At 38.3% G+C, this 22,443-nt stretch overlaps 1 protein-coding gene and 1 pseudogene across 1 annotated transcript in view; one reads left to right on the top strand and one right to left on the bottom strand.

Annotated features, from left to right (window-relative positions):
* Window positions 1-22,443, bottom strand: part of CTNNA1 (catenin alpha 1) — a 218,260-nt gene that overhangs the window by 171,169 nt on the left and 24,648 nt on the right. Inside the window, exons 2-3 of the mRNA XM_036897096.2 lie at window positions 5,278-5,385; window positions 3,732-3,927 (exon numbers count right to left, since the gene is read on the bottom strand). Of these exons, the coding sequence (XP_036752991.1) occupies window positions 3,732-3,927; window positions 5,278-5,382 (301 nt within the window). The 5' untranslated portion in view covers window positions 5,383-5,385. The remainder of the gene's footprint in view (window positions 1-3,731; window positions 3,928-5,277; window positions 5,386-22,443) is intronic.
* On the top strand, window positions 6,364-7,980 carry LOC118918372 (transmembrane protein 256-like; annotated as a pseudogene).

Genomic DNA, 22,443 nt, shown 5'->3' with positions numbered 1-22,443 from the left:
CCTATATGATAGAGCCATCACAGAGAAGAACTAACCAGAGTAGCAGAGAACCTACCAAGAGCCTGGAGAGAAGACAATCAATTATTTAATTACCACTGCAATAAGAGCTAGGAAGAAAAGGTGTAAGAGTGATCTAATCAGGGGTAAGGGGTGGGCAGGGTCCGGAAAAGAACACCCCTAAGAGGCACATGTATGTCTCAGCTCATACAAGGTAGGTTGCTCAACATAAAAGGCAGCTGCTCAACAATGAGTGTGGGCTGACTGGCAGTTAAATGAAACCCTGATCACATGGATTGGGATGCCAGACCCAGTATTAATAACGGGCTCCCAGTCACCACAGGAGGCTCACCTGCCATTTCACTGGTCTTGAGGGAAAGTGACCATGCATTTATGTATGTGAATGTTTTACCCACCAATAGTGTTACAAGGTTTTAGTGTACTCACAAACATTTGTGTTTACTATTCATGTAATCAGGGGCAAATACAAAAATGAAATTACCTTATGCTGGAAAAATTACATACATTTAAGTCTCTGGTTATTGATTATGCTTGCACAGACAGCATAGGGCTTCTACAAACTCAAAGATATAGAAAGTCTAGTTTTTAGCTCTAATTTGTAAGTATTACAAATAAATAAATACTTTTTTGAAAACAGTAAGCTCACATCTTTGTCTGGGAAAACCCTCCATCAGAGGGCAGCTATTAACTACAGCATAATCTGGCTCACTCCCGTTTTTGTAAGTCTTACTGAAACACAGCCATGCCACTTTGTTTATATATTGTCCATAGCTGCTTCCCCAACACAACTACAGAGATGAATAGTCTCAACAGAGACTTATAGCCAGTAAGGTCTAAAATATTTAATACCTGGCTCTTAACACAACAATATGCCAGCTTCTTGTAGACAAAAGTAATCCACACTGATTCAGAAGAAATCTTTAACATCCTTTAGCAATTCAGTATTCCGGGGGATAAGCAACAGAGTGGAAATGCAAAGAACTCTAACTCTACTTCATTAGTTAATCTTCTATGGAGCTCTAGGTAAATCGAAATTACTCAGTGTCTTAGAAACATGCAAAATTCAGAGACTTAGGTCAGAGTTTTGTGTTAACTATTCAGGACCACTGAAGTCAGGCCTGGAAGAGATGTTTGTATTTATCACCTTTTGCAGTCTAACAAATTACCCCAAAGTTGGTAGCCTAAAATAATAAGAAATAATTTTAGAACAAATATCTCCCCCCAAGTTTTCTGGAGTTGGTTGGGGTTGTCATCATCTGAAATTTGACTGGAGCTGGAGGACCTGCTTCCAAGATGGCTTATTCACATGCTTGGCAAACTGGTGCTGAATGTTGACAGAAGACCTCTGTTCCTCTCCATAGGACCTCCTGGGGGTCCCTATAGTATAGCAGCAAGTTTCCCCCAGAATGAATACCCATGAGAAAAAGCCTATTCTTTTTACGACTTTGCTTCAAAAGCAGATAGTATCATTTTCTACCACATTCTTTATAGAAGCCAGAGTCTCTATACCTAACACACTCAAGAGGATCAAAGTTAGGCTCTACTTTTTTAAGGGAGGGGTATTAATGCCACCTCAGGGTTTTAAATGATGAGGAAACAACTTCAACACTATAACCAACAAGGCTTGCTTGATTAAAGAATATGCTTAGCCATTTTCATAACATATTTTGTTCTATTTAAGACAGAAGAGATTTAATCTTTGTTAAAGATTCTCCAAAAAAAAAAGTAAGCCAACAGGAAAATAACAAAGCACTTTAGCTTTTCATATCTTAATTCAGTAATAATGAAAGGAGGCAGTTATAGTTCTGTTTAGCTTTTTTTTTCCCAAAAGGACAAGACAAATTATGCTGAGTAGGTCATGGTCATAAACAATTTTAAAGTTGGACTAAGACAAGTACCTACAATTTAGCATCACATAAAAGATTTTCTCAGATATGAACAGTAATAAGAAAACAGAAATTTAGATATGCATTCAAAATTGGGGGAAAGATACATGCATTGTACCATGATTGGTAAAGATCTGCATCAGAGAAACTTCTGAAAGAAAAACACAGAGTGAAATAAAGTTACCTGAAACAATTTAATGTGCTCTGAAAATAAATGTATTAGTCACTAGAGTCAACAAACACTTGGACAAATTCATCTGTTAATATTACTGTGGGTTTCATAACCAGGAGGCAAGAAGGCCTGGGGAGCAAAACTTTCTCACAGAGAACAATGAAATAACAGCCATCCTGATTTCCTCAACAGGAAACTCAACAATTGTCCTTAACTGGACAATTAAACTGCTTTACCATAAGTTCATTCAAAACCCACTACTGGGTTGAATAGTGCCCCCCAAAATTTGTGTCCACCCAGAACCTGTGAATGTGGCCTTATGTGGAAATAGGATCTCTACAGTTATAATCAAGTTGAGGTCATCATAGTGGATTAGGGTGGACTCAGTCAATGTTTGATGCCCTTACAGGAGGGAATTCTGTACACCTAGAGACACACAGGGAGAATGCCAAATGACAAGTAAGGCAGAAGCTGGAACGAGGAACAAGCCAAGGAACACCAAGGATTGCCAGCGACCACCAAATGCTAGGAGAGAACATGAAACAGATTTTTCCTGAGCCCCCAAGAATCAATCAACCCTGCTGACACCTGGATTTCAGATACCTGGCCTCCAGAACTGAGAGAACAAATTTCTGTTCTAAACTAGCAAGCTTACAGTAATTTAAGCTATGACGCCCCTAGGAAACGAATACGTCCACCCAGCTAGAATTACAGAATTTAAATAATCTCATCATTTATAGTATTAGAAATATTTATTTTCAACCTGAAAACGGAATTGGAGACAGCACCTCCATTTAATGCACTGTCCCTTTTTGGGTACTATCACAAGGATGAACCTGACTAAGACTCCAACACGCTATACTCACTGCTACCAACCATGAGAGATCCACTGAGAGCTCCCAAAGGCCAGGAAAGCCCTTGCACAGAGTAGGGACTCAGTTCACCTTAGCTGATACTCTACAAAAACCTGTGTCTTTGTTGAAGTCCTCCTTTTGGACCAGAAATTTAACACAAACCACATGTTTAAAGAAGTTAATATTCCAGATTTAAAGTCCCCTTACCCTTGCAGCATCATAGTGGTGATACTTTTTCTAAGAGTAACTTCTGGTAAATGGTAGGTTACAATTTCACTTTTTATTAATTCTGAATTCCCCAAAACATGATTACTTTAAGCCCAGATTTAATTTATTTCAAACTCAAACCCAGTGCACATATGCATGGCTGACTTAACATACCAGTCTGACAGACTGAGGCGATTTCTAGGGTGTTTTTCAGAAGGGCTGGACATTTTTCCATTGTATTACCATGTATCCAGCACAAACTAAAAAGAAGTATTACATAGGATGAAATGTAAACTTCTACTCCCATTTATTTCCTATCAAATTGTGTTACAACATTTTTAAGACTCAACTATTACTTGGAACATCCAAGAGAAGTGGATTTGGATTCTCCAAAATGATGTTCCTTTATTAGCATCTTTTCTCATTAAAACTTAAGCCAATACAACTTAATACGTTTCCAGTAACAATATTATAAAGTTACTGAGCAACTATCAAGAGTTAAGTACAAAAACATTGACCACAAAAAGTCACTGTCAAGGATTACTTTTCTAGAAAGACCTGCCTCTCTGTATATAAAAGACATTATTGACCTACCTTGTTTTCGAACATCTTCTACAGCAGCCACAAGCTCCTCCTTGAGAAACTGGCTCTCCTTTGCAATTTTATCCCCCTTCTCCAAGAAATTCTCAGTTGCTTGTTCAACAGATGCAGCCAAAACATGGGCCTTCTTAGAACGACCTCTCTTCTTATTAGAAGGCCCCTTACTATTGGTGTTTACCAGAGTTGTAACCTAGAAGTTTCATTTTTATAAATTAAACTGCAATCAATTAAAATAACAGAAAGACTAACATCTTTAAAGACAACAAGAACATACTATTGATTACAAAATGAAATACCACATTTATGAGATTCCACTAAGCACTAACAAATAACATACAGCTCTCTCCATATTTAAGATAAACAGCAATGACAGTTTCCAAAATAATTTAGCTATCTTAATGTGAAAGAAATTCAGTATTTTAATTCCTCAAACATGATAATTAGGTTTTTGGTTTCATTTTACATATTAAAAACTATGTTAGAAACCAGTTAGACATCTCTACTATATGTCATCAAGATCCCAGACAGAAGTTAACAATGAACTTAGCTTTACCTGAAGGTCACATTTTTCCATTGTTTCCAATCTGTGCATAATGTTTTGGGATAACTTGATTCTGAAATCTTTTCAGTTTATTCATATAAATTTCAGCAATTAATTAGTAAAGGCCCATAAGAAAGAAAGGAACAACTGCCCAAAGTAGCCTGTTGTGATGTGTTTTTAAGTCCCCAAACACTAACCATCATTAATTCATATAATACCAGATGATCTGCAGGTTGAAGATTACTAAAGATTAGCAGAATTTACCAGGCAAAAGACCTACTGAGCTGTAAATGGGCTTCAAGAAAGCAAATATTCCTAAGTCTTACCACATACTCCTACATACACACACATACAAATTTATAATACTAAGTATACTAGTTTATATATATGAGTTGGAATGGAGTTCCTTAAAAAGATAGTACATGCCACCACATCTCCTTTTCTCTTCCTCACTTATGGGCGCACACGCGTACACATACAACTAAAGTGCCAAAACACTGCAATGAAGTGTAGCTAGGTGCTAACAGTTAATGAAATACCACATTGTAATATTTCTATTTGTGATACAACATAGCAAACCTATGCCCTCAAATTAAATGACCTGCTAAGTGATCCTAGACAACAAAAGCCTTGTTAAGCAGAGTAAAGAGACTTATCAGTCAAGGCTCCATATCCCATCTGTCTCAGATATACCCCCTAAGAAAAGAGTGATGATGCCAAGACAATGTCTGCAAAGTACAAATATTTCAAAAGTTTGACTACATACCACAAGCTCTTATTGTCAATAAGACTGAAAAAAATGGCAGCAACTATGTTTCTAAAGGGTTAAGTGAATCATGTATCAATATTTAATCAGTGGAGCCAAACTATCTAAGTACTATCAACCTAAACTTAACCACTCAAATTAAGGCTTTGACCTAAATAACCTGACTCTGCTATCCAGGCCTATTGCTACAGAACCACATTAAAACAACCATGTATTAGTTTTCAGATTCTTACCTGTGTAACAAGAGGCTCCAACAGTCTTTCCACTGCCAGAGTCCTGATCTCTAGACTTTTGGGGTCCCATTTGACATTTATGTTGCCTGTGTGAACAGCAGTCATTTTCTGAAAGAGAAACAAAAACCTAAAGTCAGGCAAATACCAAACACAAACATGAAACAGTACAACAATCCTCCTACGTAAGGTCTTAATTTTATCAGGAAAGCTACATTCACCATGAGACAAAAAAAAAATTCTTACTAGCTAGCCTGCATTTGAGGGCCCAGTAACTCCCATAAACTCTGAAGATTTCAAGCTTACAAAGATGGGGGCTATTATAAGAGGGCATTCACAAACACAAAGAGCTTTTTTCCCTCTCGGCTTCTCTGACGCCAGACAGTTCTAATTTCAGTTTTTGCATACTGATTTAGAAACAGAATGAAAAGCATAAGTAAATGAAGGGTAATACAGAAGATTCTGATTTTTCTTACTACACATTTATAGTACAGTAGTATCTACTTCATTTTTTGATGAAGTCATAGAGAACATCTTGCCTCACTCTACTGAAACATAAAGCTTAATAAGCCTGCTGCCCTCTGCACCTACAGCTATTATCACACATAGCCAGAAGAAATTTCAAGTCACACTTAAGTCAAATATCACCATATCAGTGTCAAGGTAAACTTCCATTATACAGAGGCTTTAAAACTAGAGGAAAAGACTTCATTGGAAATACAAAGCAGTTAAGCTAAAAGTAGTGTCTTAAAGATAAAAAAAAAAGAGAGAGAGAAAGGTATGCAGTTGAGGTAAACACTAACATAAACTTAGCAGACAACAAACTGTTGACAAAAATTTTAAACCTTAAAAGGGTGAATCCTCATGACTAGAAATTCTACTTCTAAAATTTTATTCTAAAGGAAAAATTAAGGTACATATAAAACCTTGGATACAATGATGTTCACAAAGCACTCTACACAATCATTAAAAATTAGAAACGGTATGAATTTCAGACAATAGATCACTACATAATAAATCACACAATCAACCACATGATGGACATTGTGCTGCTCTTAAAAACAGAGTTGTCAGGGACCATCCACTGCCATGGCTGGATAAGGGGCTGCTTTCCACTGCTTGGGCACTTTACTCAGAGCCAGGGCATTTTAGGCTTGGCCTCCTACAGGGTGCACAGCACCCAATTCTCAGGTGCCTATGGGAAGGAGCTCTTTGACAAGGCCAACAAAACACCACTTACACACCTGGCCATGTTAGGGGTGCCCCACTGCTGAAGGTCCCTCTGGGCTGGGTTACTGCTAACTTCTAGAAGCATCTTCTTCTGCACCAACTTTCACTACAAGGCTCTGAGTAGAGACCCCAGCGCACAGACTTTGGCCCTGTGGGAGGAAGCCTGCTATTCCTGGGCGGGCTTGCCTTGGCTCTTTGAGTTTCCTTGTGTTTGATTTCTGGGTATTTTTTTTTGAGAGTTAGAGCAGAGAGGGGATTAAAAGAGAAAGGCGGAAAAAAAAAGTGTTGTCAGAAATAGACTCATAAAAACAAAGAATGGTGATTTCCATAAGGGGTGGGGAAATGGTGAAGTAAAGGGAATAAAGAGGCACAAACTTTGAATTATAAAACAAGTAAGTCACAGGGTTGAAATGCACAGCCTGGGGAATACAGCCAATAATATTGTAATAACTCTGATGACAGATGACATGATAACTACATTCACTGTGGTGAGCATTTCGTAATGTATCAAATTGTCAAATCCCTATGTTGCACAACAGAAGCTAATATAATATTATATATAAACCACACTTCAATAACAAAAAAAAGGACAATGTTGTCAAAATATAGGGGTTGGAAAAACAGTGTTCTTTCATTGCCCAAGTCTTTATTAATATTAAATGTATTTCTAATTACTGGGGGCCAGGGAGGGAAAGACAGAAGGGAAAAAAGGCTTATTACAGGTCTGAGATACCTATTGTGCATAAAGCTAGGAAAGGCACAAAGATTAAGATCATATCAAAAAGACATAGGAAGACAATGGCTCCACTGGCCAAATTAACAAGTCAAGTATCAGGAAATCTGATGATGGCCTATAAGATGATAGACAGACAGATATACTATGACCACAAAGATCCTCAAAAGAAAAGAAAGGAAATGGGGAGGGAATTTCTTTACCATGAATATAGAAAAGAATTGAAAGAGACCCCGATCAAAGACGGCAGCGTGAGAGGTGAGACAGAGAACTCCTCCCAAAACCACATAATACGAAAATATAGTTAATACAACTAATCCTAAAAGAGCAACAGGAAAGAAGACTCGCCAGACTGCATACACCTGGAGAACAGAGCAGACCTCACAAAACACGGTAACATACCAAAGCCTTGATCCGGTGGGACCCAAGCCCTTCCCCTACCCCAACTCAGCAGTGGAGGAAGAGAAACAGAGAGGGAGGTGGGTGGAAGCCTAGGACTGCTGAACACCCAGCCCTGGAGATCTGCTTTGGGAGCACAAACCTACACTGCATGGTGCTCTTGAGATTAGTGGGGTTGGAAAGCTAAGACAGGAGGAATACTTGGAGAGACTGACATTCCAGCGGTTTGTGGAAGACAGGGATCCACATCCAGCTGCTCTGGGACAAAGGAAAGGCAGGCGATCTGAGAGGTTTCCTAGCAGTGAGAGGGCGGCTGAAGGGGTGGGGATTTCACAGAGCTTGCTGCTAGGGAGAAGGGACAGGTGGACAAGGTTTGTCTGGGCATGCTCTGCCCAGCAGGTTGGGAACTTTCAGGAGCTTCAGGGGCCTGGCTTCCCCCTGGCTGGCTACTCAGCTCTGAGGCACCCCACTGTGATACTCAGCCTGCTGCACCTTCCTCCTGGCCTGCCAGCACTGGCTTGCAAACCGGCAGTCCCTGCCCTGGCATCAGGCCAGCCAGAGGGAGGCCCCACCTACAGCTGCCACAAACACAAAGCACAGAGGCTTACACCTGTGTACGAGGCCCACTAGTTCTGACAATGGAGTCAGGCACCACAGCCGGGAAGCAGGAAACAACTCTTTTCCCCCCACCCAGGCAAGAGAGCCGGTCCCCGCAACCCCCAACATCACTGCAGAGGCTGAGCAGCTCCAGAGAGTAGAACTTCAGGGCACGAGAGGGCGCCACATACAAATACAAAACATCAAACGAATCTGGTTCAAACCAAAATCTCACAAACACCAGAAAAAGGCCCAAGTGAAACAGAACTCAACAATCTTCCTGAAAGAGAGTTCAAAATAAAAATCATAAACATGTTCATGGAGATGCAGAAAAATATTCAAGAATTCAGGGACAAATTTAGGATGAAGATTCAATCATTAAGAAATTCCATATCTGAAATGAAACATACAATAGAGGGACTTAAAAGCAGATTACATGCAGTAGAAGAGATGGTAAATGGCATGGAAACTAGAGAAGAGGAATACAAAGAAGCTGAGTCACAGAGAGAAAAAAGGATCTCCAGCAAGGAAAGAATATAGAGAGGACTGTGGGACCAATCCAAACAGAACAATATTCGCATTATAGGGGTACCAGAAGAAGAAGAGAGAGAAAAAGGGAAAGAAAGTGTCTTTGAGGAGGTAATTGCTGAAAACTTCCCCAATATGGGGAAGAAGATAGTCTCTCAGGCCATGGAGGTGCACATATCTCTCAACACAAGGGACCCAAGAAAGACAACACCAAGACATATAATTATTAAAATGGCAAAGATCAAGGATAAGGATAGACTTTGAAAAGCAGCTAGAGAGAGACAAAAGATCATATACAAAGGAAAACCCATGAGGCTATCATCAGATTTCTCAACAGAAACCTTACAGGTTAGAAAGGAGTGGCATGACATATTTAATGCAATGAAACAGAAGAGCCTTGAACCAAGAATACTCTACCAGGCACAATTATCATTTAAATTTGGAGGGATTAAGCAACTTTCGGATAAGCAAAAGCTGAGAGAATATACCTCCCACAAACCACCTCTACAGTGTATTTTGGAGGGACTGCTACAGATAGAAGTCTTCCTAGGGCTAAATAGCTGTCACAAGGGAAAATAAAACCAAGTAAAGAAAGTTGAACAATTAATTACTAAGCAGATGCAAAATCAAATCAACTACCACCTAAGTCAATCAAGGAATAGACAACGAGTACAGAATATGATACCTAATATATAAAGAATGGAGGAGGAAGAAAAAAGAGGAAAATAAAAAAGAACCTTAGGTTGTGTTTGTAATAGCATACTAAGCGAGTTAAATTAGATTGTTAGATAGTAAGGGAATTACCCTTGAACCTTTGGTAACCATGAATCTAAAGCCTGCAATGGCAATAAGTATATACCTATCAATAAAGAGATACACAGACTAAAAGTAAAGGAATGGAAAAACCTATTTCATGCAACTAATAGGGAGAAAAAAGCAGGAGTTGCAGTACTTTTATCAAGGTAAAATAGACTTCAAAAAAAAGTAACAAGGGACAAAGAAGGACATTACATTACATAATGATAGAGTCAGTCAAAAAAGAGGATATAACTATTATAAATGTCTATGCACCCAACACAAGATCACCTACATATGTGAAACAAATACTAACAAAATAAAAGGGGTAAATAGAATGCAATGCATACATTTTAGGAGACTTCCACACAACTCATTCCAAAGAACAGATCAACCAGAAAATATGTAAGAAGATACAGGACTGAACAACATATTAGAACAGATGGACCTAATAGACATCTACAGAACACTCCATCCAAAAGCAACAGGATACACATTCTTCTCAAGTGCACGTGGAACATTTTTAAGAACAGATCATATACTAGGCCACAAAAAGAGCCTCAGTAAATTCAAAAAGATTGAAATTATACCAACCAGTTTCTCAGACCACAAAGGTATGAAACTAGAAATAAATTACACAAAGAAAACAAAAAAGCACATAAACACATGGAGTCTTAATAACATGCTCCTAAATAATCAATGGATCAATGACCAAATAAAAACAGAGATCAAGCAATAAACAGAGACAAATGACAACAATAACTCAATACCCAAAATACATGGGATGCAGCAAAGCCCATGCTAAGAGGGAAGTATATCCCAATACAAGCCTACCTCAGGAAAGAAGAACAATCCCGTATGAACAGTCTAAACTCACAATTAATGAAACTAGAAAAAAAGAACAAATGAGGCACAAAGTCAGTAGAAGGAGGGACATAATAAAGATTAGAGCAGCAATAAATAAAATCGATGAGAATAAAACAGTAGAAAGAATCAATGAAAGCAGGAGCTGGTTCTTCAAGAAAATAAATAAAATAGATAAACCCCTAGCCAGACTTATCAAGAAAAAAAGGGGGTCTACACATATAAACAGAATCAGAAATGAGAAATCAGACACCAGAGAAATACAAAGAATTATTAAAGAATACTATGAAAAACTGTATGCTAAAAAACTGGATGACCTTGAAGAAACAGACAACTTTCTAGAAAAATACAACCTCTCAAGGCTGACCCAGGAAGAAACAGAAAATCTGAATAGACCGATTACCAGCAACAAAATTGAACTGGTAATCAAAAAACTACCTAAGAACAAAACTCCTGGTCCAGACGGTTTCACCAGTGAATTTCATTAAACATTTAGTGAAGACCTAATACCAATCCTCCTCAAAGTTTTCCAAAAAGTAGAAGAAGAGGGAATACTTCCAAACTCATTCTAGGAGACAAGCATCACTCTAACATCAAAACCAGGCAAAGACCCCACAAAAAAAAAAATTACAGACCAATATCCCTGATGAACATATATGCAAAAATACTCAACAAAATATTAGCAAACCAAATTCAAAAAAAGATCATCCATCATGATCAAATAGGATTTATTCCAGGGATGCAAGGATGGTACAACATTCGAAAATCCATCAACATCATCCACCACATCAACAAAAACAAGGATAAAAAACCACATGATCACCTCCATAGATGCTGAAAAAGCATTTGACAAAATTCAACATCCATTCATGATAAAAACTCTCAACAAAATGGGTATAGAGGGCAAGTACCTCAACATAATAAAGGCCATATGTGACAAACCCACAGCCAACATTGTACTTAACAGCGAGAAGCTGAAAGCTTTTCCTTTAAGATCGGGAACAAGACAAGGATGCCCACTCTCCAACTTGTATTCAACATAGTTCTGGAGGTCCTAGCCATGGCAATCAGACAACACAAAGAAATAAAACACATCCAGATTGGCAAGGAAGAAGTTAAACTATCCCTGTTTGCAGATGACATGATACTGTACATAAAAAAAACCCTAAAGAATCTACTCCAAAATACTAGATCTAATATCTGAATTCAGCAAAGTTGCAGGATACAAAATCAATACAGAAATCGGTTGCATTCTATATACTAACGATGAACTAGCAGAAAGAGAAATCAGGAAAATAATTCCATTCACAATTGCATCAAAAAGAATAAAATAACCTAGGAATAAACCAAACCAAGGAAGTGAAAGACCTATACGCTGAAAACTACAAGACACTTTAAGAGAAATTAAAGAGGACACTAATAAATGGAAATTAATCCCATGCTCTTAGCTAGGAAGAATTAATATTATCAAAATGGTCATCCTGCCTAAAGCAAACTACAGATTCAGTGCAGTCCCTATCAAAATACCAAGAGCATTCTTCAACAAACTGGAACAAATAGATCTAAAATTCATATGAAACCACAAAAGACCCCAAATAGCCAAAGCAATCCTGAGAAGGAAGAATAAAGCAATAGATCTCACTCCCCAACTTCAAGCTCTACTACAAAGCAACAGTAATCAAGACAATTTGATACTGGCACAAGAACAGACCCACAGATCAGTGGAACAGAATAGAGAGTCCAGATAATAACACAAGCATATATGGTCAATTAATATACGATTAAGGAGCCATGGATATACAATGGGGAAATGACTCTTCAACAGCTGGTGTTGACAAAACTGGACAGCTGCATGTAAGAGAATGAAACTGGATTACTGTCTTACTCCATACACAAAAGTAAACTCAAAATGGATCAAAGACCTGAATATAAGTCATGAAACCATAAAACTCTTAGAAGAAAATATAGGCAAAACCCTCTTGAATATAAACATGAGCAACTTCTTCATGAACATATCTCTATGTTCATGAACCCTCCTATACTGCTGGTGGGAATGTAAGCTAGTTCAACCATTGTGGAAAGCAATATGGAGGTTCCTCAAAAAACTAAAAATAGAAATACCATTTGACCCGGGAATTCCACTCCTACGAATTTACCCTAAGAATGCAGGAGCCCAGTTTGAAAAAGACATATGCACCCCTATGTTTATCGCAGCACTATTTACAATAGCCAAGAAATGGAAGCAACCTAAAGTATCCATCAGTAGATGAATGGATAAAGAAGAAGTGGTACATATACACAATGGAATACTATTCAGCCATAAGAAAGAAACAAATACTACCATTTGCAACAAGGTAGATGGAGCTACAGGATATGCTCAATGAAATAAGTCAGGCAGAGAAAGACAAATACGAAATGATTTCCCTCATTTGTGGAGTATAACAACGAAGCAAAACTGAAGGAAGAAAATAGCAGCAGACTCAGACTCCAGAAGGGACTAGTGGTTACTAAAAGGGAGGGGTGGGGGAGGGAGAAGGGGATTGTGGGTAATATGATTGGTGCAGATGGTGTGTGTGGGGTCACAGGGAAGACAGAGTAGCTCAGAGAAGACAAATAAGGACTCTGACATCTTACTACACTGATCAAGAGCGACTGCAATGGGGCATGGGGGGGATTCAATAATAAGGATGAATGTAATAATCATATTGTTTTTCTTGTGAAACCTTCATAACAGTGTATATTAATACCTTAATAAAAAAATTAATTTGGAAACGACCGTTTTTCAAACCCCAGTGTAGTGAGTGACTCAGGCAAGGATTATCATTGGATATTAACACCATTAGGTGAAAGGCTACTGGGTAACAAGATACTTGTAAGGTGCCAAAGTATCACCTGACAGGCTATTTACTAATGACAAAAGTGGCAAGACGTATCTTTCACAATCTTGAGATGTAATGGTCACCCCTTGAACATTAACTAAACTTAACATAGCTAATAATGAAAAACCTGAAATTATATGCTTCCTAAATATGATGAAATGAAGTACATTACCTAGATTCTTGATGAAAATAAATTTTAAATGATTTTCAAGTCTCAGTGTTACTATAAACTGAGCAAAATTAGTTGTGCAACAGCAAAATTAAATGTTTAGCATGAGTTTAATGAAGCCTCCACATAGATATTCTAAACCTTTATCAATACCTAGAAACAGTCTAGTAAATCAATGCCTCTGGAAGTCTAGTAAAACCTAGAGACCAATGTTGTCCAATAGAAATATAATGTAAGAGAAGACAAGTATTGACTCTGTAGCATCTTACTAAGCTGATGGACAGTGACTGTAATGGGGTATGTAGCGGGGACTTGATAACGGGGAATCTAGTAACTACAATGTTGCTCATGTGATTGTATATTAATGATACCAAAAAAAAAAAGAAATATAATGTGAACCACCTATGTAGACAGATACATTTAAATTCAAATAAGCCACATTTCAAGGGCACAACAGCCCCAAGTGGCTAGTGGCTCTGTACTGTTCGACTATAGACCCTTCCTCAGAATTTTTTTTTTAATGCATGAAACAAAATTGAAAGGATTACAAAGGAAACACATGAACAGTTAACCCTTCAACAACACAGGGGTTCAGGGTGCCAATCCCCAGTCAAAAATCCACATATAACTTTTGACTACTCCAAAACCTTACTGATGGCCTATTGTTAACCAGAGAAGCCTTACCAATAGCATGTAACAGGTATTTTGTATTATATGTATTGTATACTCTATTCTTACAATAAAGTAAGCTAGGGAAAAGGTTTTTGCAAACTGTCCCGTATCTCCAAAAACTTTTCCAGTAAATTTATTGAAAATATCTGCATATAAGTTCAATCTTATACTGCAGTTCAAACCCATGCTGTTCAAGAGTCGAACGTATTGTAATAAAGTGATCAAAACTCTTCATAAACACATGGGACACAGTAATATATGTGCTTCTTTTTTATCATATTAAAGAAGATTTGACACACAGTCTGATAACTACTTCAAGCAATAAGGAACATGCATATTTTTTCAAGATGTAATTATTACAGATATGAAATGCACAGGTTCCTACATTACAGGTTCAACTAAAAACTGTAGTTTGTTTCCTACATTAATAATAAAAGGAAATGCTAAATTCCTGTTAAAAGTGAAAATAAAAACAAAATTTTTCCAATCCAAATTTACTGCAGGTTAAGTAACCCTAACCTAGACTGAATTTAAAGTTTATAAAAGTAGAAGTTTATAGGGGAGACAAAAACATGCTAATAAGCACACCATGAGGAAATAAGCAAATCCAAAATGTAAGGCACTCTACAATACAATGAGCTTTAAGCTCAGAAGGTTGGAAGATTATTCTAGGCCAAAACACACATAAGACACAGAATCTAATGCAATATATGTAACTTGCTTGGAGCCTGGTTTGAAACAGATATTAAGACATTTGAGAAAAAATAGGTAAATTCTTAATATTTGTTAAATATCAGATGGAATTATAGAAATACTGCTCAATTTCATAGGTATGATAATGCAATTATGGCTATGTAGCAAAATGACTATTTTAGGGAGATGTACTTCAAAATATTTAGGGATGAAATGTCAAGATGTCTGCAACTTTCAAATGGTAAAGTAAAAATATATGCAGAGAGAAGTCAAGAAATTATGAAAAAAAATTAACGATTAAGTCTAGGTGGAAGACAGGTGGGTGGGTATTTATTCTTTTAGCTTCTTTGCATAAATGAAATTTCTCATTTAAAAAAATGGGAAAAACGTGGTTAATAGTTGATGAGAAAATGTTCAAAATACATACTACTGAAGATGGAAAAGGGATTTCAAAACAAGTATAACTGCAGGATGTACAAGAGAGACCTGGATATATAACCCAAAATATTAACAATGATATTATCACTAAGAGTTTGGACAAATATGGGTGGTCTTAACATACTTTGCTTCACTGTATTTTCTGATATAAAATTACACAGGCATTTAGAAAGTTGTTCTTGTAATTTAAAAAAAGAGTATTTTTACAAGGTGGATGTTAGGAGGACAACACAATCAAAAGGCGTATCTGATCACCACTTAGCCACTTCGAACTTGTTTCCTCATTTATAAGGTAAGACTGCCTTCTGAGGGCTCTTGTGGAGATTAAATTAAATGAAACAGATTGCGAACCACTGAATAAAATGAGAATCCCTGAGTCCAGGCTAATGTGAATAAAGGAGAAGGAAAAGTTCTCCCATACAATAGGAAATAATGAATATATGTAGAAGGAATAACGTGTTTAGAAAAATCAACATTAGGAACCATCATAATAAATGATTCAGGCAAGAATGACTGAAGAGTGCTAAGCGGGTGAAAGTGTGCACTGAGAAAGACACATTACCTTCTGTGGTATTTCCTACTAAGATTACATAATCTCAGTCTTGTCATGAGGAAACACCAGAAAACTTAATGTGGAGGATATTCTACAAAATAACTGGCAACAGTCTTCAAAAATGTCAAGGTGAGAAAAGCAGACAGAAATTCTTTCAGATTAAGGGAGGCTGAAAGGCATCACAACTAAATTTAGCAGTGATTCTGGGCTGAAATTGAACTGGGAGAAGAAAAAAGTCAGACAACTAATAATTTGAATATAGATTCTAAATTAGATTAATAGTATTTTATCAACATTAAATTTTCAAATTTTCATCACTATATTGTTATGCTACTGTTATGTCAAAGGGGCATGATGTCTGCAACTTACTCTCATAGGCTGAGAAAGAAATAATTCATTAAATATATGTATACATAAAGGAATGCAAAATGGGGGGAAGGAATAAAGGGGGGAGGAAGGACAGCCACAAGGTAGAGAGGGAAAGGAAGAATAGAGGGACAGGAAAGGAGAAGGGTTGGAGATGGTGGGAGGAGGAGAGAAGGAAGGAAGAATAGAGATGAAGAGAAGAAAGAGAAGGTAAGAGGAGACAGGGAAACGACAGATGCCTTGTGTGGTGGAATGGCTGAGGAATTGATTTTTTAATTTTATTTCATTTTAATTAATGTTAAATAGCCACCAGTGACTATCTTATCAGACACAACAGAAAGTAACATCAAACACCTAAGTTCTATACTAAAATGATGACCAGGAACAAGGTAGAAATACACGTCTGTGACTAGCCCACTCTTGACAACTTTAATGTAAAAATGTGTTTGTATCCTCTCCCATAAATGCATTATTTGAGGTACAAAGAAAAAAGATCCCTTTAGATACAGGGCTGAAAATATCAGTGCAGGAATCACCTAACATTTCACCACGACTTAGCTAAGCATCAGAAAATTCTAGAATCACTGGAGATGAGGTGCCAAAAGGAAGCTGGATTTGCTTAACATGGTAAGACAGAAAGCCAGTTTCCAGGGAATTGTTTCATTGCAAGAGGGCAAATATGCCTTCAACTAGGATTGTGTCATTGTTTGTACACTAACTGATCAGGCTTAGGTCAGAAAACCTTAGGAGATGGGAGCAGTGTTCAGACTGCTAAAGGGCTGACAATGTCATCAAGCAGATGTCATCAAGTGTTCCAGAAAAAACATTTCAGGAGTGATTTGTCCCACAGATCCTGCACTCCTGTATCCTAGCATTCCATAGCCACTGCACCAACACAAATACAACAGAAAACCTTTTAAGGGTTTTAGAAGGAGGGAGCCAAGATATAACTTAAGTGAAGCTGGCTGCAAGTAGACACGTAGTCACATTTGTGCTTTAATTATTAAACAAGTACAATACACAACAATTCACTTTCCCACAGAAATACACTCCTCCATTTTTTTCTTGAAATAAAAGCCTTCTTGAAAAGAAGAAGCCCAGGAAAGGACAGTTAGCACAACCCCTGCCTGGGGAAAGGCACGAGGCTGGAGGACTTGGTAACTTTTGAAAACCAACAAATCAAGGGTCAAACAGCACACACATTCCTACTGCTTTGGGATCCACAGCTTGGGCCAGCTTTTCCTTCAGGAACACAGCTAGGGACCAGGATCAGAGTCCTAAGCTGAGAGACAGGGTCTCAGGCCACAGGGAAGCTGCCGCAGAGGAAGCAGGTTGTGTGGAGACACCTCAAGGGAGGAGGAAGCTGCCCAGGGTGGGCCTGTGAAGACTGGGCTGGCCCCATCAGGGAAAAAGAAAAAAAGGCTTCCAAAACTTGGAGAAAAACTAGGTTATGTCTCAGGGGAAGAACAAGAGTCCCCTGAAGATGCAGATACATGTTGATTTTTTTTTTTTAAGTAGCCTCTTTGTCCTTTGTTTTCCTAATTCTGGTACTTTGGGGTAAAAATAATGTCACTATCTTAAAAAAAAGTCAACGTGTAAGCACAATTATGAATTATGAATTACAAATGACACCTGACCTCTCTGTGCCTTGGAGGAGCCAGCAAGCAAAAGCATGGGTCCAGCTTCTCACCAGCTCCCATCTTTATCACCCAAATATAGCAGATCATCCAATTTTTCAAGAGACCCAGAGATGTATATTTTTACTTGAAATCTCCCAACTTCAAGGTTAGCAACTCATTCTAAAAAAACATTACCACTGTGCAGGACGAACATGTCTGAGTACCATGTTTGCCCTACTGGTCCTGACTTAGCGCCCACTGACTAAGAGTCTCCTCTGATGTCCCTTCCAGTTCTACATTCCCTGATTCTACATCCTTTTACCTAACATCTCTGAGAAGGTCTCCTGCCTCCCCCATAAAAATTCACCAGACTCGGGCTCCTGGTAAAGGTGTTAAATAAGGCAAAGGACTCAATCACTCGCTTACATTGAGAAACTTGAAATATACTGACACTTGAAATTGAGAACCCCATTCAGTGGTGTTTTCCCCTGCGCAGCATCTTTAATCAAAGGCCCTGCTAAGAGTGACACCAAACATTACTAACCTCTACTACAGAGCCAGCTTATGCATTTGATGACCCTAACCCTAAAAGGATTTCAAAAGGTAGAAGTAGAGCATCTAAAATACAATGAGCGTATGTTCTTTGGAATAATGGCTTCTGGTACCAGTTTTGTCACCAATTACTCTCTGACCTTAGGCAAGTCACTTTGAGGTAAAGCAGTGCCATGGGACAAGCATCATGATTAACCTTTCCTATGATGAAAAATGCTGATATATAATAGTAAGAACAGGAGGGCCTCCATCTTAAGGTTAAGATTCCATTTTAAAAACCAGGGAGTTAGGAGGTAAGATTCCTAACATATTTTATTCAAGCAGTCCTAAATGGTATGTTTCCACTGCTTGAGGATAACCTCTATTTTGGATAAGAACAGGATCAATAGATTCCTTGCGTTAAGTTTATCTTACAGAGTATCTGGAGGACTGACTATGGATGGTGACATGTCTCTCACCAGAGACAGACATCCTGAGACCACAAGTCAAACCCACACCAACTGGCCCTTTGCTCCATTCTTGAAATCCTTAACGACATGAATCCTAAGTCTTTAAGCCCGAGGCTGCACACCCCTTTCTTTGACCGTCTACTTTGCCTTAAATAAAGACTTCTTGCTGCTCAACTTACTGCATTTTGTCTCTGCGCTCTTCCAAGCCTCCTGGGAGGTTAACAAAAGACCCCTTTTCCCAGTGGTAAGCATCTTTGTTACTTGGCTATTTCATTCAATTTTCTAGACTTAAGCACAAGTCTTCACTTTCTCTGTCCTACTTCAGACAAGCAGGGAAGGGCTACTAAGATCTCTGATTTGGGCTTGCAAGTTCCTGTCGCCTGGGTGACCCGCACAGGACTGCAGCTGTACAATCATGCTTTTTAGTAGCCTGCATGAAAATCTCTTTCTTTGCCTTTGGGAAGTTCTCAGAACATAATCTCAGTCCATCCAGTAATCTGCAGCTCCCCCAAATCCTGTATGGTAAGGGCCTAGTTCCCATGACCTGCAGATGCAAGTGGACACAGTATGCCAGGTGACCTTGCCTTCAGGACTTGGCAAGAGATTTGCCCTATGCCGAGCAGAGTTCAATGGGCTTCCCTTTCCTCTGTCCTTCCTTGCTCTCTACTGCCTGAATGGTTGCTGCCATTCACTACCACTCTTGCTTTAATGAATTCCTGCCTTACCTACACCCGTCTGACCTGGTCATGAATTCTCTCTTGACCAGAGAAAAGGACCCTCCCCCACCTGGGCTGAGGTCTCTCCCCAAACGCAGCTGCCCAACAACTTCATCTTTCTGGATCCTCAGTTTTCTCATCTATAAAATGAAAGGGGTTGAATTCTGAGGTCCAAGGAGGCCCTCCAGCCCTGAAGTTCTAGTATTCCTTCAATTATATTCTCTCTCAATAGCCTCTGAATTGTTTTTATTAAACGCAATTAATTTTTCCCCAGTTTTGCCTGTGGTCTTCTTAGCTACATATGTTAAGGATGATAACTATGCTTATGCTTCTTTATATCCCTTAAGTTGCTGACAAGGTGCTTTTATGAAGAGCAGACACAGTATTAGTTAAACTGAATTTATGCAACCTGATTTTTAAATATTTACAAGCTGACCAAGACAAGCTCCCGCTTTAATCTTAGTCATATCTCCTGCTTCTATACAATTAATGGTATTGCTTAGAGTAGCTAAACAAATAACTTCTAAACTCTTGGCAGTTTCTAGTTTTCCAATTAACTTACAGAACACTCCCCCTCCAAGATCTATTACAAAACCTACGAGAACTAGCCAACCTTAATGAATTACAGCAACCCTAAGTTTTCCATGAGGGATCATGCTTAGTGGAACTAAATAGAAAGTTAAACTGTAGTTATTCAGTCTTCATTACCCTATAAATAGCAATCCTGGCTATAGAGCAAAATTTTACTATAAATTCAGAAAGGGACAGAGATGTGGGTGTCTGACTAGCAATCTTTAGGATAGAAATGGAGAAGCAACAAGCAGAAAATAGAAGCATAGTTCCATCAGAACCAAGGAGGCCAATTGTTGGCAAACTGCCTCATTCATGCAAAGAGCTACAGACCTTCTCCAAAGACATTAAATGGTCATTTACAAAAGAATGGCCACATCACTCTTAAAATGTGTCAGCTCCAAAGCTTCAGAATATCCTTACCAGGCTACAACACCAAGGTTAAGTTAAAGCAGTGTTAGGATGATTCATTTAAATGCAAATCGGGAAATTTAGGAATTAAAAGTACCCACAGTAACATTAACTGTAGCACTGCAAGAGATATAGGAGCGTGAATTACTCAGCAGTCACAGAGATGCCAGGCTGCATCTGCATTAAACAGTTAACACAGCTGTTGAAATTTCAACTCTCAAAGCTCCCTGTAACTGCCAAAAAAACCCCACAAGGTAACCTTTATAATTAAGACCCACTCTAACACCTGCCTATTTTACTAAACTCCCCACGCCAAGCCTGCCGCCTTCTTCTAAAATGTAAACTGGCAGGGAATAGGAGGGGATGGGGAAAGGGGAAGGGAGAAGAAAGAAAATAAGAGGTATAAAAACAGATGGTCCACATAAACAAAAAGAAAACTTGTTTTTCCACGTAAAATGCAGTCTCTAACTGTCCCTCACCACCATCAAAGTATTAAAAAATGCTTAGCCTTGATCAAACCTGAGAACCAAAACATAATCAAAGTAAAAATTTCCTATATACTACAGAGTAACTGAGACTTGTATGTGATCAGCTCATCATATATATATTTTATATCACACATTTATATGACACAGAAATCGTCACTCTCCTTCCAGGTACCCAGACCTATGAGAAAAAGCCAATTACCTAGATCTTCATTTTTTTTCAAGTTCATGAATATTATCTCTAATAATTATTTTTAATCATAATAAAACAACCACTCTCATTTTGTTCCTTTTCATATTTTCTTGAGAGCACAAATGGAAATGCAGAAACAGCTGAATGAAAAGCTGCCATGCCTTAAGTATCAGGAGACATAATGATTACCAAAAGCACTAAGCAAAGATTTTTTTTAAATGTCCAGTGATTTTCAATGTAAAAAAACAATGTTCAGTCAACCATTTAGGCACTCAATCAGCAAATACTTGAGGGCCTTCTCCACATAAGCACTATTCCAGACAACACAGAACAAGACCTAAAAAATCTGCATTCATGAAACATACACAGTAGTAATGGCATAAATAAGTAAAGAAAACACTATCAGTGCTAGGAAGAAAATTAAGCAGGGTAATGGTAACGGAATGAGGCATGGTCCTTTACAGACTTTTTGTCTTGATAACATTTGACCTGAAATCTGATGAAGTCAAGGAAGAACCAGTCAAGTGAGTATGGGTGGGAGAGGGAGATTGCGAGCAGAGAGAACACAGATAAGGTGGCATCTCCCAGGACTTAGAAGACCAAGGTGCTGGAGTATAGCAAGAAGCGGTGAGAGATTAAGTGAAGTAAAAAAATTGAAAACCACCAGAGCTGAAGTGACTATTTGCAGTACAGACCGGATATCTATATTCGTTTACTTAGCTTCCACCCCATATGGCTGAGACCATTAACAATGGACAAGTATTTTATAGAAAGCTGCACTAAGCCCTCATAACAGACAACTGATTATGGATGCACAGGAAATCCCTATTTCCGTAAGAAACTGGATGACTCTGGTCCAAAAAGTAAGATGAAACCAGCATCTGGACTGAGGCAACAAGAGAAAACAGAAACAGGGAAAAAAAGGTTTTTGTTTTACAACATGGAACTAAAAGGCAGAAAAACTTCAGAAAGCTGAGAAACCTACAGAAGAGGACTGCACTTTGCTTGGAGAGACAGGAGAAAAGATGCTTGAACCTGACTAGAGTCTAGGAAGGTACCCAGACTGAGAAAACAAGAATTGTCTCTAAAACTTGTACTGTAGTTTATGCCTTTGATGACCTATTTTGTCATTCATCAATGACTGACCAATTATCTTGTCCCAGGATCCTCCCAGATGCCAGGGACCGAGGGACTACTTAGGAATCCCTACAGATCTTCATAGCAATTAATTACTAAGTACAAAAGGAAACAGATGTCT

This window comes from Manis pentadactyla, chromosome 13 (assembly GCF_030020395.1).
Source record: "Manis pentadactyla isolate mManPen7 chromosome 13, mManPen7.hap1, whole genome shotgun sequence".
Taxonomy (NCBI): domain Eukaryota; kingdom Metazoa; phylum Chordata; class Mammalia; order Pholidota; family Manidae; genus Manis; species Manis pentadactyla.
The sequence above is the reverse complement of the archived record's forward strand: the minus strand, read 5'-3'. Positions and strand labels throughout refer to the sequence as shown.